A 24,503-nucleotide genomic window follows, 5' to 3' on the forward strand; every position below is an offset into this window, starting at 1 on the left:
ATATATATATATATATATATATATATATATATTGCAATGTACAATATACATTGCAAAATGTATATTTTACATTTTGCAATTCTCATGAAGTTCTTTGTTTATGTATGTTTTCAACTGTTCAAAGACTAAAATAATACACACATTTAGTATTTAAGTCAGCACAACTAATGTGCCATTAATTTCAGAAATAAATCAAATTTGTTTTTTGTAAATCAACGATTCATTATCTTCTGAGTGTAAAGAGTCACAAAAGTGTTTTGGGTCTAATTAAAATCTTCTACTCTTAGTCTGGCAACACAAGTCTGCATGTTTTTCTTCCCCCCCCCACCCTGTCTTGTTTATTAATTTGACATGGATTTCAACATGTCTTATTGGGTTCCTCTTTTTCCTCCAAAGGTAACCCTGGTTACTGTGGATGAACATTTTGAAATCGATTCTATTTATGTTACAGTGTATTAACTTCTGAATCTAAATAAAATAATCAAAAGCATGTAATCCATCGTTCTGGCAATTATTAAATAAAATGACTTTTAATCTCAACTGACCTAAAACAATGAAAGTATAAGCTGATTTAATGTTTTACAGGACAATTAAAAGTGTTTTTTTAAGGGTATGTAAATCTGTTTACAATATCTGGTTGTAATCGTATTCAGCCTGCTTTGCTTTCTAGGAAACCTTTTTTTTTTAATTTTCTTCTCTTGTACACAGTGTACTACAACAGTATTCAACCTGCTTTCCAGGAAACTTTTTTTTTTTTTTTAACTTTTTTAAGTACTTGCAGTTTTGATTCCAGATTAGTGAGGGGCGCTGATGAGCTTGTTGTTGATTAGAACAGCCTCAGAAGAAACGTTCTAAAGCAGAGAAGAAGAAGAAAGATGCCGATGGGCCACGTCGGTTGAGGTAAGTAGGAAGTAGGCTTAGAGATAAAACCTCGGGAAAAATTGTATTCTTTAAAGACAGGGGGAGATTTGAAAGATGAACAGATGGAATTGCCGCTTCCAGCTTATTGTAAGTAATTTAACTGCGTGTTAAATGTAAAATCGTTCATTTCTGGTGTCAATGCGGGCTCAGTATGTGGCTCTTGACGGTTGTAAATGCATTATAAAGTGATGACAACGTGAATGTGAATGTACGTGTTGCTTGTGGTGTTTACAGGTCGGTAAATAGTTATAACATTGCTATGCATCCTTTTCTCCTGTGATACAGGAGGAGAGTGGAGCCGGTGGCCTGATGCCAGCCATCAGCCAGGCTAAAAAAGATGCTACAACAGATGCTAATTTAACACGCTGACCCGCTGGTGGCAGAGGTGAGGAGGGGGGAGCATGCACGTGGTGCTGGGATGATGAGGAGAGTCGATTTATGTCCCATCTCTAAGTGAAACCAGCTTGTAAACAGTATCCGCAGGTTTGGTTTTTAATAATCAGCATTTCTACTGTTAAACTTTAAAAATGTTACGAACAGAAAAATGAAGCAGTAGTAAAACTCGGTTTGCCTGCTACATTGTCATGTTTAATACCACAAAGAGGAGAAAGCGTTTGTGAAAAACATGGACTGTGTTGTATTCTATGATCTACTTTAGGTTTAATTTTCTTCAACAAATATAGCTGGTGTTGGTTGGTTGGTTGCACGCCACAATTTAGGAGCCAGCACATACACACACATACTTTCCCAATACTGCCCTCGTGTGGCAGCAGTAAGAAACACGGTGGAGGAGCGTCACAAAACGCATTTTAAAGCCCTTGTTTTTACTGGCTTTTCCACTGAGTATTTGTGCCTGCAGAACTTACAATAATTTTGTTTATTTATATACTGCCACTTGACAACAGATGCCACGTCAAGGCAATTCATAATGAATCATATCGAATCCACAGAGTCCAAATTCATGTCAAATCAGTCTGATTTATTCCATTATAAAACAATCATAATCAGAAAATATTGGGTGTGAACAATATGGCATCACTATATCACTATTTATCTAAAGTTGTGCAATGGTTTTCTAAACTGCTAAGTTGGCTGTTAAGATATATTTTTTATTTTTTTTAAAGGATATCCTAACATCCACACACCAAGCATGCTTTGAGTGCTTTAGTTCTTTAACCTTGTTGAATTATCACCACAGAACATGTTACTAGCCATAATGTGTTTAAAACCACATGCATATAGCATGTTTCTGGATGCATGGCTGAATTCTGTGTTACTTTGCATGTAGTAAATACAGTCAGACACCATGCTAAATTACTGCTCTCACAAACTGACACAACAAGATCAGAGTGGTCGTAATGTCCCTCGTTCTTGCGTCAGAGTGACAACATGTTGAAAACCTTGGATTAAAATCTCTGTTTGTTTACTGATGGTGAGGCTTGCCTTACAGTCTGCTCTGCTTTTCATTCGTCAGAGTCCTGCAGCACGTGATTGAGCTGTTACTACACCTGATGGCTGCTCTCTAACTGACCTGACCTTCTCGCAGGACGGTATGTTTTACTCTCACCGTTAACGGTCGCACACGTTACGTGATTGTTGGGATCAGTGGGAAGGAAAGGTGACCCGTGGCATGGCTGAATTCTGCTCCAGCTGGTTCTCCGTACTGGACACAGTCAGACACCATGCAACAGCCTCGTCTCATTTCTGCCAAAAACAAAATCACCTGGGCAGCTGCTTTCCTCAGCTTTGTCTGGCTACACAGGAATGAGTACAGTGATCTACTTGATATCATTGATAGGTTTTTTTTTTAGAAATTAATGTTCCTGCCGTATTTTCCAGCAGAGCGCCCAGTTTCCAAACGGGAAGAGACTCGACGTTTTCATCTGTGGTAACTACACTTCACTGAAATGCTTTTTCCCTCTTTTTTTTTTGACAATCACAAAGCAATTGTCTGTGGCATTATTATTATTTTTATTTTTTTTTTACACCGTTTAAAAACTACATGAAACATCTTGTTTCATGTAACACAATCACTTTTCACACCTGGACACAGCCAGACCGCACATGAAGCTAAAAACAGGCGCAGCAGGGCCACCCCTGGACAGGAATGAGGAAGGCCTTGTGCCAGAAACAAGCCCTCTGTGACCTGTGGTGCTTTCTGTGACCCCTTCTCCCCCACTCCTTCATAATAAACCTGTCACTGTGCTGAAACCAACTCTGTGTGTGCTGCATTTGTGTAGGTGGGAACAAAGCGCTCCGGGAGAGATGCATAAAACACATCCAAAATACCTTCACCTCAAAGACACAACCTTCAAATACATGAAAGATTTAATAAATATGTTTATATTATGCAAATTAAAGTACTCTCTTATTAGAGCAATTGTCATTATATAATCTTTTTAGCCTGTCCACTCTCAAATATACAAGTTCACTGAAATTTCAGCCATCCAGACTTGAGACATTTTGCGGAAAAAAACAAAATTTTAAACTAAAATCTACATACCGATCTTACAGTAAGTGAATAAATAGTCTGACAAAAGATGAAGACTTGACTCGGCGCCTTGGAGGCTACGCTCCCCTAAATTAAGAACTTATTACTTTCCAGAACTTTCTCTGCTTCTTCAAAACAGAAATCCAAAAGCCTCTCTTGCATAGAAAGTTTTTTTAAGCACGTCCTCCAAACTTTAACATTCAAAGAACACCCGAGTCGGGCTGTTTCTCAGTTTACCAGTTCGGTTTCTGGAGTAGAAGTGACTCCCAGTCCTGTGGCCACTTTACCAGCCGTGTTGGCCCTGCTCATCCGCCTCGGCGGCTAGGGACAGCAGGACAATCTTTGGAGAGTTCTCGAAAAGTGCAGCTCTGTTCTGAGTTTGGCCCTTCTTGACCCAGTGGCCGTAGATCTTGAAGGCGCATGCGTCGATGAGTTTGCGGATGGGCTTGACGGCGTACGGGTCGCTCTTTATCACCTCCTTGGTGACGGGTTTGGCACGGCGGTAGTGGCAGTAGATGCGCATCGTGGCGAGCACGGTCATGCAGATGACCTGATGGAGAAACGTAACCATTCATAACAACGGAGTGGTAGTTTCGTCTTAAATCGTGATCCAAATTGACTGTTTCTCTTTTGTATTTTGTCATTAATAAGTAAATGATAGGTGTTTAATGAAGATTCAGATGTTAATTCATAATGTAATGAGTTGAAGTGGAGTAGTTTCTTTTCTCTTTTCAGCCACTCCAACATTATACAGTAAATAAGACCAAAGCATGTCAGTATAGGCCAGAATTGTTTCTAAGATTATAGTAGGAAAATAAAATTAAAAGGTAACAACTGGCCACCACTATAGTGTAGAAGCTCAATAACAAAGGTACCTTACCATCGGTAAATGTACGTGAAGGAAAATGTAGAGACCCGTCTTAAGTTGGTCAGTGAACATCAAAAATGATTCAGTGGTTTGAGAGAAAAATCTGATCTGTTCAACCCAAAATTAAACTCTTTGGGATAAATTCACCCAGTATTTGGAAGAAAATTAGAGTATGATGTGAAGGATGACATTTAAAAATCCAACTGCAGCATTAGATGTCAATTATTCTTGGTGACCGTTTTCTTATAAATCACAATCACAGTTAGATTTTCACAGTCTAACTGCTTGGAGGGGCTCTCAACCAGAACCCAGGAAATGGGTCTTTAAGCTCAACAAAGACCCAGAAGTATCATCAGTGTAATAAAGGAGCGACCAAAGACGGCTCATTGGAGACCGAGTGTCTCCACGTCTCTGTCGTACAGAAAATCTGGGCTGAAACTTCAAGATGCCAAGCAACAGCCAAGAAACCCAAAGAATTTAGAGTGCTTCTGTAAAAATAGCCACAAGAAAGATCTCACCTCTGTGCTTTCCAGAAAAGAAAGCAGTAGTAAACAGGGGGATTTACTACTTATTTAACTGTGATGTGCAAATCAATCTTTGTACAGTATGAATTGGAAATATTGTGGGTATTTTGATCATTTTTTTCTCTACACTTTCAAATGAAAAAAATTAAGTCTGTTGATTTTATTGTTGGTGCGATTTACACCCCTAGGGATGTAAGAATCTGAGAGAAAAAAAAAGATTAAAATTCAGTTAATAAAGTGTATAACTGATGGGAACAGACTTGGCCACAGTCTAGGAGATCGTTCAGACCAAAAACAAATCTCAAAAATCTTTCAGTCCAGTGAAATAATTTTTGTTAAGGAAACCGTTACCTCAGCATCTGCTTCATTTTTAATCTGTGGATGAAATCTCTCGAATCAGGCAAACTCTTCAAATGCTAGCAAACTATTTTGATTCCATTTGTCTTGAAATCTGACGTTTCCTTACCTTGAAGCGCCTGTATGGACTGAACTGTCGCACCTCGTTCACCACGTACTGGGAGAAAAACGTGTGGTTCAGAACATCTGACGCAGTGAACCGCTGCCTCGGATCCACCACCAACATCCGGGAGATCTGAGTAAATGGCACGACGCCACTTTTAGATTTCTAAAAGCTTATTGCAGGCAAAGACAAGCAAAACAAACCTACCAGATCTTTGACTGTGTCAGAGCGATCCTCCCACTCTGGAGATGAGAAGTCGTAGCTCCCTGCTAAAATCATCCGCAGCATCAGCATCTGTTTTCTGTGCCAGAATGGTGGCGAGCCGGCCAGCAGCGTGTACATGATCACACCAGCGCTCCATCTGTAAACACAAACACCAACAGCAGGCAAATCTGTGACCTGGTTAAGCAGAAACTATGTTATCAACCATCTAACCGAAGCTTCAATAATAGCAGCATCAACAGAACAGCTCATGTGAGACGGACGTGGTTTCGTCTCTGGTCACTCACATGTCAACAGCTGTACTGTATCCTTGGTGACCTGCATCCATGGAGCACTCGATGATCTCAGGAGCCAGGTAACCAGGCGTCCCACACACTTCTGCAGGAAACACACAGTCAAACAGACGGAAACTTTTAAAAACTGAGCACACTTCTTTCTGCTTTTTGAACATACTGCACTCTGCATCCACAAGTTTGTGTGCTGGTGAACAGGAATGTTGAATGTTTAATCAAAGAAACATCCTTGTTTCAGAGCTAGATAGAAAATTAACTGAATAATATCTACTGTAGGAATTGAAGTGCAGTTGAAATCAGATACATTGTATAAGGACATGACCTTGTTCACCCCCAAGTCGACTTAAACCTTTCCTCTTCAAACCATTTAGTGTTAATTTTATTCCCTAAATGTGGAAATTAGATTTGTTTAAACTTTTTCTTACAGCCACTCATTTAAATATATATTTTTTTAATTTAAACTGTATTATTTGGCCCGTTGCTGCTGGTTTTACTGAATCAGTTTTACACATTGCTTTGCTCAAACACACTTTCTCAGCCTGCAAACATTTTTTTTTCCATTTGTATAACCTCATAATATGAAACTTTCATACTTCAAAAATGATTTTTCGTGCTTTATGTTTTCTATTTTGGTGAAGTGCACCAGTATGTGTAATTATCCCTTTGCAAAAGTAAATTATAAAATATCTGAATCTCTTTTGGGTGAAAAAAAAATCCAAACCCAGAATGTGGTAGATACATTTAATAAAAGGAAACTCTCTTTCACCTATTTAATGGATGTGGATAATTACTGAAATTTCTCTAATTTTTTTTAATATAAATTTATATTATAATGAGAAGACTGATATATTTCGGCACATGTACTGTTCATCAACAGTCTTATAAGCCTGATATTTACGGACTTTAAATGAGGGTGCTACATGTCAGGTAAAACTTTACTTCCTGTTATGATTGTAAATGTTAATAAACAATAAATGTGACTAATAGAAAAAAATCCTTTATAGGTAAATAAGCTCCCAATTATTAGTCATTACACTCTTGTCTCAGCATTATTAACATTTTCATAATTGTATGATCAGTGATGACTGATAAATAATAGTGCTATCCTTTGAGTTATAAATACCAGCATTCAATATGGAAGTACAGTAAAAGAGTCGGGGTGTTTAGTGGGTGGTAGAGAACTTCTGCCGAGCCTCTAAACAGATTTGTTTTTTCAGTTCACCGCTTGCATTATTTTTATATCTTTAGCACACACAAAAAAGAATCTGCTTTACAAATGTATAGAAAAATATCAATAGTTTTTTTTTTTTTTACATTGTTGGATTTGAGAATGTGCCAGAAGTCAAAGTCAGGTTTAAGTATTGAGATTTTTCAGAGCGTGTTTTAGAGATATCCACACTGAGATGACAGCTCTCCCCCGGCAGACGTACAGTTCATCAGAAACTTTCCTTGCCAGCTACTACTGCTAATGATCTTAAGCTTTCTGAGAAGTCTATTTAGAAAGCTCAGCGTACTGCGACCCTCTGTGGCGGTACGCGGTGTCCTGTGCTGTTCATAGCAGGAAGCACACTTTGCAACCAGATCCAGATTTACGCCCCCCAGCAACCAACTGCTGCTGTAATGACCAGCACACTCTGCAGGCAGCAAAGACCGCAAGAGCAGGAAGTGACACTGTAGCTATTGTTGAACTTTGAGTCAAAGCTTGGAGTTGTCATTATGTCTGTTTGTAAGGATTTATGTACCTTATTTTTCAGACTAAGCCACTACTTTTTTCCCACGCTTTGAACCAAGAGGCTTGTAGCCCGGTGCGGCTTTTCTGTGAATTTTTCTTCAGCCGCCAGGGGGCTCTTTAGCAGGAAGTGAATCATTGGAAGTCAAAATTGGAAATCAAAGACGAAAGCGCTAATTTTCATTTAGAACAAGCACAGCAGGCACGATGGAGAAATTTATTCAAACTCATATGATGCAGCTTTTAAGTTGAATGTTATCAGATTGATAGCCGCTACACGTAAGCTCGGCGTGAATAAATCCATGGTTCGACATTGGAGACGGAGGACTGCGTCCTTAGCAGATTTATTAAGGACGCAGCCCTCTGCTGTGTCCTTGAGAGCGGCGGAGATATCAGCGGCTTATAGCCCGGTGCGGCTTATATATGTACGTTTCCAGGTTTTTTTAAAAAATTTTTTATTGTAGGCGCTGCTTATAGTTAGGTGCGCTCTATAGTCCGGAAAATACGGTAAACTTTGATGAGATGTCTGCCGTGTTTAAATTGGTCACTATGGAAACTGTTCCCTCACCTTTCAGTGTCTGTCCTGGCTGGATCTGCACAGCAAAGCCAAAATCTGTGAGTTTGATGTTCATATTGTCGTCCAGCAGGATGTTCTCAGGTTTAAGGTCCCGATGAACAATGTTCTGGCTGTGAAGGAACTGGAGCACCTCCAGCAAAGCACGCATAATCTTTCTAAAAGGAGTAACACGTTAAATTGTAAAATGTCTTTAAAAATATTACACTACCTAAGAAAACTTGCTTTCTGACCTGGCTTCTTTCTCTGTCAAAGTTACTTTCTCTGTGAGGTAGTCAAAAAGTTCCCCTTTCTTCATCCTGAGGGAAAGAAACAAGACATTAGAGAAGCTGCAGGATATTTGATGTGTTATATCTGTCAGTCCTGACACTTACAGATCAAAAACCAGGAAAAAGAAGGCTTTGGACTCGTAGCAATCTTTCAGCTGTACTGGAGAGGAGAATTCAGTTCATCAGTGGATCAGCTAAATATCTAAGCATCATCGGACAAAGGTAAAAAAAAAAAAAAAAATTCCAGTTAAACTGAGAATAGAGAAAATGCTTACTGATGTTTTCCTGCCCGCAAACTTTCCTAAGAATGTCGATCTCCTTGACCGTCGCTTCTCGGATCTCCTGGATCTCCTGCGGAGTCATTTTGTCAGACGGGGTGATGTCTATGATCTTCACAGCGTATTCCTGATCTGTGCGCTTGTCCACACAGCGACGGACCACGCTGCTTACTCCCCTGTCCAATGAAGAGAGGAAAACATCAGCTTGTGTGGGATCTTGATTAATATCCGAGTAGAAACTTTACATGTCTGTTCACTTTAGTTGGAACTTCAGTTTCATATGATAATTTATGCTTTTATCTGCCTTTTAGCATTCATTTGCACACACACAAATGAATTAAAACTTCTGTTACTGTATTCTGATGAAATTGATTTTTTTTTTTTAAAGGTTCAGTCTCAGAGTTCAACCTGCTGAAACTAACCCGCCTCCCTGACTGAGGCTCTGACTGTCAATGAACAGAATGTCCTCACTTCCAGCGACCTGCTGACCTCTATGTGAGAAATGCATTGAAGTTATGTAATGACTCAGCATGACTGCCGTTACCAAAACCCTCTTAGAGATGTAAGCTTTGTCCACAACATGTTGAAGTTAATGAATGCTGCCTCCTGCACACTGAGCCTTACGTAACATCTGACAGGCGGCGGGAATGACAATGAGCAAGCTCTGGGTTTTGTGGCAGTTCACTAAAAACTCATGGGACGCACGTCACATGTAGTCAACTGACAACCACAAACTTTAAAAGTGTGAAGGAAATGAAAACAAAGGGATCCATGGATGTTTTACAAATAAAAACCGGAGAAGAGGGGTGTGCATGCAATGATCTAAAAAAACAAAACAAAAAAAAAAACTATTCACACCCTGAGAAATTTTCTACATTCTTGTGTTTTTGCTTTTTTTTTTTTTTAGTACTCAAACAAATTAGACAGTCAAACACAGATAAAGTAAAAACAAAATACAGTTTTCAAATTATGCTTTAAGTTATTAGATCCAAACTGACCTTTTTCTAAAATATAATTTACCTTCTTATTAAATTATTATAAAACTTTGATCAATAGTAAGTAGTAGTAGTAATGCCATTGTTGAGCTGAGCCTTTTTGCTGTATAAGCCCTACATTTTGAAATCTGAAGGCTTCAGATCATGGATTTCAAACTCTATCCATCGATGACTGTTGTCCTCCGTCTGTTACATGCATCATTACCTGTCCTGCAGATCTGATTAAAATGACTGAATAACGTCTACAACTTGCACTCGAGTTTGATGGAGTCCAACTAATGACCTACGTTTTTGACTGAGGTGTGTTGAAGCAGAGACAAATAAAAGTCGTAGGACATCAGCTCCCAAGGACTGGAGATCCTTGGTTTAGTTCAAAGCATATCTATATGGACTGACATTGACAAAGTCTAGCCTTAAATCTGACTCGGTCTGTTGAGAACCTACATTTGTAACCCTGTATTTCAATTAGGCGATGCTTTCTGTTCATTTATCACATTAAATCTTAATACATATATGTATTGCCAACTATACTTTACTGCTAAAAAATCCTAGCTCCTGAGAAGAGTAGGATAAATGTTTACAGGCAAACCGTGTGCTTGCAGCAACCCAAATAAGGATGCAAAAGACAATTTCACCGTATGAGTAACAGACAAAGTCTCTGAAGGGCAGAAGATGTTTGGACCTTCAGCAGTTCTTGCTCACATACCTGCCCAGAATCTCCTTGGGGTCGTACTTGTCGTAGAACTCCTTCGCTCCCACCCAGTCTGGGATCTCCTCCTCTTTGGTCATGGTTCACTTCCAAATGTGTGCACAGCTGTTTTCCTCTTATAGCTCACAGCACACTGCAGGAAATGCACATGCTCAAAACAACACTGGCACAACACAGGGGGTTCTCAAGTTGCTCTGAGTGTCAACTTTTAATGAGTAATTCCTAGGGCTGGACAATAAATCATGAACATGTATAGTGACAGGGAGGAAGGCAAAGGAAGTGCTTTAGTTTCTAAGCCTTAGTAAGGTTGGTGGCATCAACTCACTCACTGTCTGGTTACTAAGCAACAACTTGTTGAGTAACGCACATAGTTGTGGCTTGGCTTTGCCCCCTTAACTGCTGCAGATCTGTACACCTTTCCTGTGGATAAAACAGGAAAGGTCACGCCACCAGTTTGGGAGTATTTCAGACATTTAAAACAAAAAACTAATTAATAATTACCTGTAAGACTGATATTGAACACTTATATAGTGATACGTTTTTCAGTCATATCGTCCAGCTCCAGCAACTCATTACTTCCTGTTTCTGTGATGGACTGACCATCTGTCCAGGGTGTCACCACCTCTCGCCCTTTAACATTAAGTAGGTATAATTATGACATGCATGGCCTGATTTTCTTAGCTACTCTTCTAAATAGGAAAGGATCGAGAACATTTCAATCAAGCCCAGAGACAGGATGCTAAAGAGGGACTTTGGAGGTCAACAAGTTTCCTTACCCACTAGATGCCATCTACATGCCAGGAAAACGATTTTTTTTTGTCCTACTCTCACTTATAAATGTAGGGAGTTTGCTAAACGAGGAAAGGATTTGCTCTAGAACTGCATACAGTAGTCGGATGATACCAAGGGTGAGTTAGTGCATCACAAACTGTTTAGTTTTTAAGGACATTTGAAATACAGATATGTTTCTTCCAGAAAACTGGGAATGGGTCATCATCGGTTGTTTAGAAGCAGGATACTTTGAACAAATAATCTACAGTCAAATGAACAAAAATGATTCACCAAAAAACATTTTTCCTCCCTGTCCTCAGATCTAAATCCTTTAGAAAGATGGAAGGTGAGCTGATAAAAACTTGGACTCAGGACTAGACAAGAGTGCCTGTAACCAGGAAATAGTCAAAGATCATTTTTAGTCATTAAAATTTTTGATGTCAGAAGTTTTGCCCTACAAAGTGAAATTTTTTGGCCCCCCTTTGAATAAAAGTACTCAAATTAAAAGCTGTTCTAGATTTTTCATTGTGTGATTACGTTTCTATTTAATATCAGATCCTTTTAGTATCTTCATTTACCCATCTCCAGTAAAGCCAAAGAAACGCTTTGCTTACTCACCGCGTCGTTCAGTTCTTTCAGCTGCTCCAGAGGTACTCCATGCTTGAACTGGACGTCCTTCCAAAAAGCATAAAATCAGCCACCAAGAAATCCAGTCAGACCCCAGTGCTGCGGAATAGCTGTAGGATTGCTGGTCCCATGTTATAAAGGTTGAGCTTTAATGTCAAATGCCAAAAATAAATGGGTTCTTCCGCAGCAGCAGCTCAGCACATGCACACAGTAGAGATCCCCAAACTCACACCCAGCAGCTTTTTCTCCCACAGCTGTGGACACTTTGAAACACTTCCATGTTCAGTTTGTGGTCTGCACTGAGATTAGAGTGACACGACAGGTGCTGCAGCCCTGAGGTATCCCTGCGTTGAAGCTCCTAAGTCTAATTGAAGAGTGTAACGGATAAGAATAGAAACATTTCAGCGTTGTGTAATGTAGTCTGACTGAGGAGGCAGTGAAATGAAACACAGCGACATTATCATCCAAGTGCTTTATTCGTTTTCTCCTCGTTACAACCAAACCATAAGGTGAGAACCAGGAGCTTTATTCTACATATCCGGTGTTATTTGAGATTTTATAATGAAAGCACTGCTAATGAAAAGCACTGTTAAAATTACACTCAACTCAAAACATGACACCAAAATATATAAACAGTATTTATAAGACTATTATTACAAACTCTGCAGCAGTGTTCTCACCACAAAATAATGTTGCCAGTCAATTATTTAAATAAAGCATGTTTAATGATTGATTTATTGATCCCTTGTAGATTACACCCCGCTAGAATCTGGTGAGCTGACGTGTGATTTCAACTCTGCAGGACTTTGTTTCCATCTCAAGAAAAACCTAAAGAGAAAAAGAAAAGTTCAATGAGAGGTTTGTTCTACTTTGTAGATAATAACAGGAAATATCCTTCTATACATCATAGGAAATAAAATAAGCATTTAGGAAACACTAAGAAAACCAGGAATGAGGCTTAAAAAGCCACACTACTCCCCCTAGTGGTTATATTGAGTAACAGCCTTTCATAATACTGCAGTCATCCCCAGTCCTATTTTACTCTCTCAATCTTCCTTCATTTTCTTATCCCCATCAGAAAAAAAAATAAAAGATGGATATATAAAGGAGGAAAATGTAACTGAGCTTTTATTTCAAAAATATATAACTTTGACACAGCTTACAATGGTAAGCTGTGTCAACTGCACAGAGTAAACTTCTAATTTGACAATTGTGCAACAAACTTTGCAGGTGTTCAGAGTTGTATTCAATCATTTTAATGAAAAGTTGAGTGGAAGGTAAGGGTTTGATTAAAAGTGGTGTTTTTGCGTAAAAGCACCAGGAACACCGGTAGCAGAGGTTTTTGAAGCAAAGCAGTTTGGAGGTCTCTCATGAGACAAGACGGGCTGAAGTCGGTTTAAGGCCCTTGAACCATCTTGCTCTACTGCCTTTCCGTTTAGCTGGGCCCATTGCTTGGACTGTGGACTGTGACTGGACTCAGAGCTTCAAGAGCCACCAGAAACATACGTATCCAGAACATGGACTACAACTGTTGCGTTCCTTGTTTAAAGTCACTTATAAACTACATCCAGTATCAGAAGCGCCTTATTTAGACTAGGATGTGTAGAAGGAAATAATAGAGCACCTCATGTTTCCCTCTGTCAACCTTTGTAGAGATGCTGATTTCTTTTTTTTCAGGAGCCCTTGAGATGTCTTCAAACTACTAAAAGTATCTGACCATTGGCTTTTGATTGGTCAACAACGTTGGAGTGACCTCAAACAGTCTTTGGAAAATTGTCAAGAGGAAGATGAGTGGCAACTAAAAGTTAATGCAGAAGAGCTGAAGGCCGCATAAAAGCAACCTGGGCTTCTTTGACACCTCAGCAGAACTGCAGGCTGATGTCCTCCATGCCACGCTGCATTGGTGCAGTAATTCATGCAAAAGGAGCCTAAACCAGTTTCAGCCCGTACATTAAATACACAATGTATTAAAATTAGATTTCTGAATCACATGTAGAAGGCTTGGATTTTATAGAAGAATCTAATTTTATTTTAAATATAATCTATAAAAGTATTTATCATTGAAATGTACTGGTAAGGAGATAAAACTTGAACTTGACAGTTTTTTTTTTAAATAGAATAAAAGAAAATTATAAAAGCTACCTGGCAAACAGATTCAGAAATAATCATAATTATTGTACACTTACCATTAGCAGACCTGCACTGTTTGAGTACCTCGCTGAATCCCTCACAGAGCTTCAGGTCACTCTGGTTCTGAGCACATTCCAGGAACTGCTTGAGTTCGTAGGAGCAGACCTCCTGCTGCTGCTGGCCTGCTTGCTGCTGGTACGGCTCCTATGGACAGAAACCACATGAAGATGTGCTGACAGATACACTGAATGTGTAGAAAGCAACATTTTGCATCTGCAGCTCCTTCCAGAGATACAATTCTTACAGTAGACTGTAAAACACAAGTCGGAAAAACTTAAGATGTTTATCATTACAAGCAATACTTCCAGGCTGCATTTCATATATTTTCCTGTTTCTGTTGTCAAATGTGCTTCTTTTATTTTATTTCTGTTCCTGCATTAAAATCGTGTTCACAGTTCAAGTATTATTTGCACTTGCGTATTTTAGCTCTTAAACATTTCTATACATAGAAATGCAGAGAAGTTTAACTCTGATGTATGCCAATAGGTGTGTTTTTGAACTCGACTTCTCGATTTGAAGTAAATCCACTGATTCCAGGTTAGACTCTTTAAAGAGGTTATTCTTGCTTACAGTACTGAATCTTTATCGTCTCTTCGCCGATCCAAACAAGAGCTTTAGCTGTCATGTACACTTTATCACCACTCTTTACTGGATCTGTGATTAAAGTCCTGCCAGCTGTCTGGTAAACAAAATAATCTTCTCTAACACAATCCTGGTCTCCCGGCAGGTTGCTCATCGGTTTACCTGGTACGTGACGTCAGGACTGGCAGCCTCAGAGCGTCCTCCGCTAAAGCCTCCGGTCATGGCATGGCCGATGGTGTGTCCCACGGCAGAGCCCACCGCCACACCGGCGGCTGTCGTAGCCATCTGTGCGAACAAACCCGGCTGTCTGGGCGCTGCAGCCGGAGCGCCCACTGCAGACGGAGCAGCCTGCATGGGGACTGGGGCGTGAGATGGCGCACTGGCCATTGGTGGAGGAGATGGAGGTGCCCGGCTGTGAAAAGCAAAGTTCAATTAACAAGAGGCCAAACTTAATAGTACAAAACTTTTTTTTTTCTAGCAGAGATAATGTTAAAAATTAAATCTGGATCACTGTGGACTAATAAACTAAAATTAAATATGGGGTTTAATAATGTAGGGGTTTGTTCATAAAGAGTTTTTCCCATTTGAAAAAAATTAAATGTACAAACTACACAACAGTCCAGCCTGGTGTTGTTTAAGGTCACTGACTTGGAGGTTTCTTCAGGTCGTGTTACGTAGCAGAACTGGTGAGACTAAACATCACTGTTTATTATGTTGATGTGCACTTATACATTTAAAAAAATATATTTTTTTAAAAATCCATCAGCTGTTGAGCTATTTTATAGTTTTCAAGTACCTATAAAAAAACAACAAAAAACTACTTGTAACCTTAACAATACGTTATATCAGATTAATATACAACCAGTATATTGGGTGAAATATCTGTGTAGCCTAATGTCTATATGCCTTTGTATTCTTTATAAATACAGAATGGTTTGCTGGTTTAAATGGAAATGTTCGCTGCTGTAAGACATTTTAGCGCAGAGTGACCTTCAGTCCTTTCAGTCGATGACGTCTGAAATAACTCGACTCTCTGGTTAAAACATCTAAATATCCAAATACAGTTTTATATCACTGACAGCAGTAAATCTCATTAAGTTTCCTGGCTCAGTTTCTGTCTGACACATGACACTGTTACCGTTGCCTCGGTGTTAGCATGTAGGCTAACTCGCGCCCCAAATTCATACGGTTTCAACAACTTCTAACAACATTAGATATATAGTATTACCTGGCTGGAGGGCTCATCCTGGCGGGCCGGCTTCTGCTTCCCCGTGGCATTTTCAATAACTAGGTTTGTTTCACTGTCACTGTCACTGAGAAAAGACTGGCGCAACTCTGAGCCGCAACGACACACGCTCGGTTTTATCTCGACCTTTAGTTAATCCGGAACTTTCCATGTGTTACATCAGCTATCCTCCGGGTAACTTCCGGTGCCTCAAAAAACAATTGTGTAACTCACAAATGATAAGTTAATGGTTTTAAACTATTTGTGTATCATTTTATACGTGTCATGAGAATCCTTTGACAAATCCGCAAATTTGAACACATTTTTTAAAGAGTTTTTTATTATTATTTTTATCTATAACGTGGGAACTTTGGTGCTTGGTCAGAAAATGTAACTAAATAGGGCAAAGAGAATTGAAGGTCAGGAGTAAAGGTGGACTGATATGGGTTGTTGAAGGATATTTCATAGCAGCCAGTCATCAATACTCCAGGTTGGATATTATTATTAAATAATCCTGTAAAATGGGAGCAATAATCACCACAGTTCCAATATTTTGGAAAAACAGAAATAGAAGCAGTTTCAAGACAGGTTAAAATAGTTCATGTGATGGAAACATGAGAACAATGAGTCACAGAAACAACAAAACAAATCTGTTTTCAAGTTTATTGTTAAACTCATCTCAAAATATGGAAAGCCAACAGATAATAAAATGGCTTATTTATCTCAAATTAAATAAATCTTACAGAAATATCTGGTCACAAACCAGAACATGTAGTAATTATACACTTTACAGTACTTCAGAAATGGTCTCAATGATGTATATACAAAGGAGTACAAATTATGAATAGTTTCATCATTTAAAAATTATATTACAAGCACCATCCTCTGACCCGTTTATATCCCACAAAAAAGAAAAACATACTATCAAATAACACCTAGAAAGAGCGCTACTCCTTTTTCCCTTTCTTTTTCCGGTACCTCTGTTGGTGTCCACCTCCTCTCCCTCCTCCTTTTCCTTCTGCTCTTCGTTCTCCCCATGTTGGCATAGGAGGTTCAATCTCCCCAGGCCGGCCTCCTCTGTCTGGGACGCTGCCCATTAACATCTAGGGAGAGCAACATCAGAGGTTAAAAAAATAAATAAAGATGGCTTCACCCATGAAAATATGTCCACAGCTCCACCTTGTAGACGGCAGTGCTCTTCCCAGCTTTTATTGGTTCAATGAAGGACTGATCTTCTCTGGCAGCCAGAAGGAGTGATGGAGACACTTGGGAGGATCCGGTGAGGGACACCAGAGACGGCACCGAGTCTAGAACAGCTCTGCGCTCCTGCAAGCAAAAAAACTACTAAACCAGGGAAGTTTATGTCTACGCAGCTCTAGTGAAGTCATTAACTAAAGCTAACATGTACTAGAGATGTTCAGTAGACAGTAATCCAGTAGTTTGTGACATTTGGAGCCCCTTCCCAGGATGAATTGGCATGTCAGGTCTTGATGTACCAACTTTAGCTCCAATTCAGGCCTTGTGTCTTTCCTCCACACTTTTAAATGGATTCAAATTTCTCTCAAGGCTGCAGTTACTAAACACACTTCTTCCTTCCACTTAGTTTTCCACTCATATGCGTATGCTTAGCACTCTAGACCAACAATGACTGTGGAGTTGCTAACATAGTCAGAATAGTTTTGTGTCCAAAATTGTTTTTTATTGGTCTCATGTGATGTTCAAATGTTCTGAGGAACTAAGTTTTGGCTTTTCACTGGCTGTGCACCACCATCATCAAGTTTATTAGAAACAAACACTTGACATACATCACCCTGTGTGTGATGAGTCAACAAAATACAAGAGGTTTCACTTTTTTAATTGAATTATTGAGATAAATTAACCTTCACTCACAAAACAAACTTTTAAAAATAATGTCATGAAGCTGTGACATTGTGCGTAAAAGTCAAAATGTGCTGGTTGTTATTCTGAACATATTACAGTCTAACACAGATGTAAGAAACTATGTTTCTAATTATGTAATCATCACTGACCTGTGTAAAAATATATCACTGTAAAGTACCTAAATTACTTTTCAAAAAATATAAAGGAATATTTAAAAGAAAACAGGAAATTTGACTGGCATTATTCATGTAAAAATATGAACAAACTTACTATTCAAACTAAAATTTAGTTTAATTTGTTGTCTCACACAGAAAATCTAAACTCTTAACCAAAAACTGAAGGATCCACTTTCATTTCAGCTGTTAATTCAGTTCGAGTTCATTTAAAGAAAGGATTTGCCACAATACCTTTTGTTTCTCACCCCATGCAAATGACTCGAGTGTGACCTGAAAGCGTTTAATCATCATCTGTTGCCGACACTGATAATCTACAGACAGAGTCTGATTGATCTTCTGCAGCTGCGTCTGAAAGGAACAAAAGAAAAATGTTTTAAATATTATCGATGCAAAGTTTTATACGACAGGCAAACTTCCATGTGAACTTACCCACTGCTCTGAGCTGAGGCTGGTTTTCAGAAGAGGGTTTGTCATGTCTCCATCTGGTAGACAGACAAGCCTCGACTTCACCTGAATTTAAAAAAACAATTCTTAAGCTCTGAGGACTTTTCAGTGCAGATAAAGTTTATTAATGTCCTGCAGTTGGGCTCACTTCATTCTCCACATCTTCAAATTGCGAAGAGGCATCTAAACCGAGCGCATGCAGCAGTGGAATCCACTCCGCCTGCATCTCTGCCTTCCTTTTCTCTGTGTCTGCAGCATCTCCGTCTTCGCATTCTTCACACAAGGATCCATCATCATAGCTGTAATGTTCAACTCGCTGCTCTTTCACGGGTGCTTCTTCTCTGGTCAAATTCTCTTTGGGATGCATCTCCTTCTCCTTGATTACATGAGCGGCTAGCAGCTCTGAGACAAGGAAGTCTGCAAATTCACAAAGTAAAAGGTGCGATTTCCAAATTGTTTAGAGAATATATCATCGTCCATAAGACAAAGCAGTTCCTCACCGGTGATCCTGTTGAGGGCAAACGGTTCCAGCACATCAGTCATAACAGCGAAGGGAGAGAACATGTTTGACATCAAATTTCTCAACTCTTCCACCAACAAGACGTCACCTGCTCCCCTCAGGTCTAAAAACAATAAACCAAGGTCAGTTTAACAAAGTGGTTGATTCTCCTGCTTCCACATTTGAACGTGTTTTTAAAATTATGTCTTCTAACATAAAGACTACTCTCTGATACGCTATTTTTTTCCCCAATCATTTTAGAGCTATACAATACTCGTTGTCGATCTACCACACAGTTTAAAAAAAAGTTAGCTTTTTCTTACCCGATTTTAAACCTTTGCCAACAATAGGAAATGTTATGTTAGTAATTATGATTTAACTATGAGCTGAACACTAAGTGGCCGCACGGAGGAGCTGTGTCCTCACCTGTTAGCTCCGGACACAGAGTCCTGAGCTCCGCGGACAGCCAGTTGAGCAGCGGACAGGGGAGCTCATCACACCCGCACCGCAGGAGGCAGCGGCCTCCTCTAGGGTACCTGAGCAGGAAGTGAAGACGACAGGTGAACCTCAGGGCAGACAGCCAACACGTTTCACCAAGCACCGTCAATTCCCGAGTCAGTAAACTTTAAGGTTAACTGAGAAATATGAAGCCATAAATCACAGCTAGCTCTTAAGCTAACCCGAAGATATTATTACATTTTAAACGATTGGCCATATTAACCAGAATAAGCCGGGTCGTAGTGCAAGAAAAGTTCAAGTAATTATTTCTCACCCCAGAGATACAATAGCTGAAACTATCTGCACGCTCCTCTCCATTTCCACAGTGAAAAGTAAACGATAATTTACATCAGTTTCTATCAGTTTTCTCAACCCGCAGGTGAAAGTTCAGGCGTGTTTACAAAGCCTGGTTTCCGTTGGATGTCCTGCTTCCTTTGTATCGCCCTCTACTGGCCGGAGGGAGGCATAGATAAAACACGACATGTAAACAGGAAAAATACCCAAATAATTTGATTTTTCTTTTGAAAAACCAGGGGAACATTGTTGAAAAAACGTAATGTAACTTAAACTTTTCTCTGCTTCCTCCTAAATCATTGTCTACTTTTCTGTTGCTTTCTTAATAATTTTGTGGTTTCTAATAAACATAGGATTACCATAATATCCACCAATACAATCTTATTCATGTTTGGGATGGGTTTCTAATATATGTTGACGTCTGTTGTTTTTTTTTCTCTTTTCTTGTACTGACAGGATTGCACAACACTGCATACAAAAACGTTTTATCATCTAATTTTTAAAATTCAAACTTTTTAAGTATGTTCATTAATAAACCTTCCCACAGAACAAAGTAATATAAATGGTTGTGCAGTTTTTTACTTTTATTTCTTTTTTGTTAGATGTGACTTAAGTTCTGTAATAAACAGGCCACTAAACTCTCTGCTATGCTTTGGTAAACGTCTGTCACTTCCTGTCTTAACAGATGGTTATTTATTAGGTGCACACTCTTCTCCAGCAAAGTTTGAGTCAACTTTGTATTTTTTGAAATACACAATAGTTTCAAACCAGTTCAGTGTAACGACAGTTGCTATTTTGTTTAACAAAATATTTACATTTTTCTCATTTTTGTTACATCTCTTAACTAACTTATTGCATAATAAGAAGATCCATAATAAGAAGATGCCATATTTTATAGAATTTTATATATATATATATATATATATGCAAAGCACACACATTGGCTGACAGGTTTGTTTTCATTTTGAAGACCACTATTCTCTCTGTCTTTGATGGGTCAAGTTCCTGAAGGCTAGATCAGTGGAGTGCACACATGATCACAGCCTAATGACTTCAGCTGGAAAGAATTCCCTAATCCTTTTCCTTACTGGAACAAACAAACAAAAGCTGTTTAAGGAAATAGACTGATTCCCACATAAGGAATGGGAATCCTTAGCTAGTCAAATCAAACTGGTTTGATTTTACTTAGTTTGTTTTGTATGTTTAATCTGTTAATTGAGATATCTGGGGTGTATGTAAGACAATGTTAGATCTAAAGGGTGTATATTAACTTGTGAATGCTTTGTGTATGAATCCCTTAAACTTGGTCGTGTAGAGTAGGGTTGGACTGTGATTTTTAAAAGCCTAAGCTGCTGGATATGTGACCTTCGTGCCCAAAACTGAGACTAGTGAGATCTGCTATATCAAAAATCTGTTTCGAAAGTAAAATAAAAAACAATCAGAGCCCTGAAAAATTGTGCAGCCTGTTCTTGTCTTTTTTTCATCATCGGCCCTCTTTGTGACGGCTGGTTTTCATCCTGTTTGAGGGTTTAACAACAATAACAAATATTAGTTTAGTTACTGCCTGCTCCCATTAGCCCTCATGGTTCATGTAGAATCATTCATTTAAGAAAGAAGAGCTAAATATAACTTTCTTTACAACGCATGTCATGCAGGAAGGATGACCTCATACAGTGTGACTTAGCTGAAATTATGATCCCAAGTCAAATGGTTTTTTCTGACTTAGTAAACGATGACATAAACCCACCCAAAATCTGTTTAATAGGCTCTGTAAATGTTCTCTTGGCTTTAATTAGTCTTTACGACCCGGCGCTCTCTCACCATTGCGTCATGTGTTGCTGATAACGTGGAGCTGGCCGAACGCTTGGTATCACAGAGTGTGATGTGAAGAGGCTGCCATTATCACCTCCCTCCGAGGATTTTATGGTTGTCAGATTTGCTTCAAGGCCACCTTTCCTGCCTCCTTCTGCACTTTCTCACCACAGATAATCTGGAACACACGTAGAACTGGCCTTATCGGTTTGACCTAGAAGAAGGCGGCGTCTGTGTGCTGCAACATTTTTGTATAAGTAGTTCATGTTTATTAGCTTTAATCAGACGGCTCCTTCTCCTTCTCATGTCTGGCTGTATGAGCACATGTATGAACCCGAGGGCTTTATTAGCTTTGCCTGCATGTATTGTTAAGCCCTGCAGGATTTCACAGCAGGCGTTCTGTTAAACAGCCCATCACACTGGTGGCACATCAACAGGAACAATGGAGACAATAGTGAGCGCTGACGTACAGTCCCTCTATGTTTGCTGATACCATATGTACAGAAGCTGTGGCTTCGCTGACTATGAGGCTCTGCCATGCGTCAGGATGCTTTGTCTCTTATTCCCCAGACACCGGTTCCTGCTGCAGGAAAGCTTACGGATGATGACCTTTAACCTCTGAAGAGCGTCTAGACAAAGAGGGGCACACACTCCCCCTCTGAGGCAGTCAGAAATCTCCCAAAACAGACTCTTAATAGCAAGGACTATGACAAAACACCTGTTTATTGGTTTAAGAAAAAAAAAATCTGTAGAAATTTCTTAATGATCCGTTACATGACACATGCTTAACCTTTTCAAATCATCAAAAATAATTTTATATCAAAGAAAGAAAGCCAGAGGAAGCATAACATGCATTTTATGAATGATTATTTAACTTATTAAGGGCAATGCATTTTATAGCATAGGTTCTGATTCAGCAATATTATAAAGGTTTCAAGCTCAAACAGTCTGTTTTAAGACATTCGACATCTGTTTGGCTTCAGATCCAGACTTTGACTAGGTCATTTTTAAAATCTTCATTTTGTTTTCAGCAAATGTCCTGAATTTCAGGGGTTCCTTAAGGTCAGCTATAGGGAGTAAGTGAGAAGTTATAATCACTCCTTTAGTACTCTACATATCTGAAAAATGCTCACCATATAGATTTATTAAATGTATTTACATTTCACATTTTCAGCAACACTGCAATTCAAAGTGCTTTACACAATTAAAAGGAAAATAAAACAACAAACAAGCATGAAAAAACATTACATTCTTGTGGCAAAGTAAAGAAAAACAATTACAGGTTGAGAGACAAAGTACAGTTTATGGTGCGCAGAGATGTTATTAATCAAAATCAGCTTTAAACACATACCATACCATACCAACTTTATTTATAAAGCACTTTAAAACAACCACAGCTGATACAAAGTACATTAAAACACAACATAACAATTTAAATAAATAAATAAATAAATAAATAAACATAAAAAAATAAAAACTCTTACAGTTTAAAAACAAACCAACCAACATGCAATTTAAAACTAGATCCTGCTGGAGTTGAAAGCCAAGTAAAATATTTGGGTTTTTAACATATAATACAAGAACATTAGGTAGAATATGAACAAATATGTTTTGCTTTATATTGGTGTGTAGCAGAAATAGTGAACCAAACAGACTTATATTTCTCTTCCGCAGTCATTTGAATCAACATTGTGGAGTCATCGCTGTTGTTTGAGTCGGAGCTTTACATAAACTCAAATTAACTCACCAGGCAGGGGGGAAAGCACCGCAAAAAACGTGTTTTTCTGCATGCCCGAGTCTCAATCAGGAGCTGTCATGTTTCCATGATGAGGAGTCATGACACCAGCAGGGCCCGGAGAGGAGGACAGGTGTCTGTCTGGGCGGGGCGGAGGCAGCCGCTCAGGTGAGCGGAGCCACGCCCCCTGGAGACCAAACAATCGTTGCTGCTGGCACTACTTTCCCCGCAGAGTCCCCACTGTGATCCAGACACGGGAGCTGCTCTCAAGGACCATCGATGAATGGCAGCAGCTCTGCGCTTTTATTCTCTGCATTTTTAGAACAAGAACCAGAATCAGTGTTTCATTTATAGCAGTGGGGGGGGAACAGCGATCGCGTTAGTCATGGAGCGGCTGCACGAGTGGAGCTTCAAGCCAAAGAAACTAGAGCTGGAGGAGGACTTTTACTTTGACTATGGAGCGGAGGAAATAACAGATTACCAGGACCCCTCTGAACTCCTGGCTGCTCTGAAACAAAAGGAGGAAGAGGTTATTTTGGCAGCGCAGCTGGGAAACGCGTTGCTCTTGGAAAACCGTCAGCTGAAGGAGCAGAGCGACAAGCTTCATGAACAGTTCACCGACAAGCTGGAGGTAAGGGGCAAAAAACAGATTTCTGTTTTTTTTTTTGTTTGTTTGTTTTGTTTTGTTTTATGCGTTTCAAACAGGATTTAATTAACCAAAGGGGTATAATTAGCGAAATGTATAACTGGAGAGATGTGCTGCGTAAAAAGTTTGCGTTTTAGGTGGGCGGGTAACTGGGATAATGAGTTTTCACAACTCGGAGGGAAAAGTCTTCTGTTTTAAAGAGAGCGATAAACACAGAGGAACAGATTAAACTGGGTTGAATGAACAGAATTGCAAGTAAATGGTTATTTTAATGCCATCTGCCAAATTCGTGAAAAATCCATTCACTTCTTCTGAAAAGTGCTCCAAGTTTATGTCCCATCTTTATAAAATGCGCAATAAAGGTTAACTTTTCCCCCCATAAGTTGTTTTACTTGTGTGCAAGAAAAATCGGGTTTCCGCCCATTTGTTCTCTCTAAAAAGACAAAACAATCACTCTCAGTTTCGGTGACTGGACAAGCTTTTCTGTCCGACTGAAATGTCAACACGGAAATGATTCCCAAGCCACACGCTGCAAAGTGAGGGGAAAAACGCTGCCAAACTGTTCTGTACTTCTCTCTTATGGTAATCATTTCTTGTGCAACAGCTAGTCGGTGTTATAGCCAGACCGTGAGGAGGGGCGCTGTTCCCATGTGCCAGGTGTTTTGTTGCATAAAATCTCACACTTGAACGATTACACATCTTTTTGTTCCTGTATCTGAAGCCCTGTTCAGATATGATGTAACTGTATCCCCTGTTATTTTTGCAACAGCAAAAATAATTGTAAAGTATT

General features: G+C 39.3%; 4 protein-coding genes and 2 long non-coding RNA genes across 6 annotated transcripts in view; 3 read left to right on the forward strand and 3 right to left on the reverse strand.

Moving 5' to 3' along the window:
- The first annotated feature begins 814 nt into the window (after positions 1-814).
- LOC106957244 (uncharacterized) lies at positions 815-2,627 on the forward strand. The gene is made up of 3 exons (XR_001426916.1): positions 815-900; positions 1,207-1,306; positions 2,396-2,627. It is a non-coding gene; the product is annotated as an uncharacterized LOC106957244 (long non-coding RNA).
- A 604-nt stretch (positions 2,628-3,231) lies between these two features.
- LOC106957239 (phosphorylase b kinase gamma catalytic chain, skeletal muscle/heart isoform) lies at positions 3,232-12,039 on the reverse strand. Its single transcript, XM_015048502.1, has 10 exons — positions 11,723-12,039; positions 10,331-10,466; positions 8,627-8,805; positions 8,457-8,511; positions 8,316-8,381; positions 8,077-8,240; positions 5,774-5,864; positions 5,472-5,625; positions 5,271-5,396; positions 3,232-3,962 (listed from the first exon to the last, which is right to left on the reverse strand). Exons 2-10 carry the CDS (start codon positions 10,411-10,413, stop codon positions 3,696-3,698), a joined length of 1,185 nt encoding a protein of 394 aa, XP_014903988.1. The 5' UTR covers positions 10,414-10,466; positions 11,723-12,039; the 3' UTR covers positions 3,232-3,695.
- Positions 4,227-14,381, forward strand: LOC106957245 (uncharacterized). The gene is made up of 3 exons (XR_001426917.1): positions 4,227-4,336; positions 11,177-11,179; positions 14,371-14,381. It is a non-coding gene; the product is annotated as an uncharacterized LOC106957245 (long non-coding RNA).
- Positions 12,185-15,900, reverse strand: chchd2 (coiled-coil-helix-coiled-coil-helix domain containing 2). The gene is made up of 4 exons (XM_015048507.1): positions 15,732-15,900; positions 14,666-14,915; positions 13,918-14,065; positions 12,185-12,559 (listed from the first exon to the last, which is right to left on the reverse strand). Exons 1-4 carry the CDS (start codon positions 15,779-15,781, stop codon positions 12,549-12,551), a joined length of 459 nt encoding a protein of 152 aa, XP_014903993.1. The 5' UTR covers positions 15,782-15,900; the 3' UTR covers positions 12,185-12,548.
- Positions 15,901-16,377: 477 nt separating this feature from the next.
- Positions 16,378-19,646, reverse strand: LOC106957240 (protein FAM98B). Its single transcript, XM_015048503.1, has 8 exons — positions 19,501-19,646; positions 19,155-19,264; positions 18,730-18,852; positions 18,378-18,646; positions 18,215-18,295; positions 18,017-18,133; positions 16,908-17,054; positions 16,378-16,831 (listed from the first exon to the last, which is right to left on the reverse strand). Exons 1-8 carry the CDS (start codon positions 19,542-19,544, stop codon positions 16,676-16,678), a joined length of 1,047 nt encoding a protein of 348 aa, XP_014903989.1. The 5' UTR covers positions 19,545-19,646; the 3' UTR covers positions 16,378-16,675.
- Positions 19,647-23,322: 3,676 nt separating this feature from the next.
- Positions 23,323-24,503, forward strand: part of LOC106957254 (bicaudal D-related protein 1) — a 19,192-nt gene continuing 18,011 nt past the window's right edge. The window contains exon 1 of the mRNA XM_015048524.1: positions 23,323-23,698. Within this exon, the coding sequence (XP_014904010.1) occupies positions 23,453-23,698 (246 nt within the window). The 5' untranslated portion in view covers positions 23,323-23,452. The remainder of the gene's footprint in view (positions 23,699-24,503) is intronic.

The sequence above is a fragment of the Poecilia latipinna genome, unplaced genomic scaffold (assembly GCF_001443285.1).
Source record: "Poecilia latipinna isolate Pla-1442-1.1 unplaced genomic scaffold, P_latipinna-1.0 Scaffold889, whole genome shotgun sequence".
NCBI lineage: Eukaryota > Metazoa > Chordata > Actinopteri > Cyprinodontiformes > Poeciliidae > Poecilia > Poecilia latipinna.

What these genes read in the sequence shown, in the direction of transcription:
- LOC106957239 (XM_015048502.1), bottom strand. Translation starts at nt 10,413, where the DNA reads ATGACCAAAGAGGAGGAGATCCCAGACTGGGTGGGAGCGAAGGAGTTC. An exon ending in TTGACAGAGAAAGAAGCCAG is followed by an intron (nt 8,241 to 8,315) that starts GTCAGAAAGCAA and finishes TACTCCTTTTAG; the next exon opens with AAAGATTATGCGTGCTTTGC. An exon ending in CTGACACAGTCAAAGATCTG is followed by an intron (nt 5,397 to 5,471) that starts GTAGGTTTGTTT and finishes CCATTTACTCAG; the next exon opens with ATCTCCCGGATGTTGGTGGT.
- chchd2 (XM_015048507.1), bottom strand. Translation starts at nt 15,781, where the DNA reads ATGCCACGGGGAAGCAGAAGCCGGCCCGCCAGGATGAGCCCTCCAGCC. An exon ending in AGGATGAGCCCTCCAGCCAG is followed by an intron (nt 14,916 to 15,731) that starts GTAATACTATAT and finishes TGCTTTTCACAG; the next exon opens with CCGGGCACCTCCATCTCCTC. An exon ending in GTCCTGACGTCACGTACCAG is followed by an intron (nt 14,066 to 14,665) that starts GTAAACCGATGA and finishes TTCTGTCCATAG; the next exon opens with GAGCCGTACCAGCAGCAAGC.
- LOC106957240 (XM_015048503.1), bottom strand. Translation starts at nt 19,544, where the DNA reads ATGGAGAGGAGCGTGCAGATAGTTTCAGCTATTGTATCTCTGGG. An exon ending in TCAGCTATTGTATCTCTGGG is followed by an intron (nt 19,265 to 19,500) that starts GTGAGAAATAAT and finishes CTTCCTGCTCAG; the next exon opens with GTACCCTAGAGGAGGCCGCT. An exon ending in GCCTCAGCTCAGAGCAGTGG is followed by an intron (nt 18,134 to 18,214) that starts GTAAGTTCACAT and finishes TGTTCCTTTCAG; the next exon opens with ACGCAGCTGCAGAAGATCAA.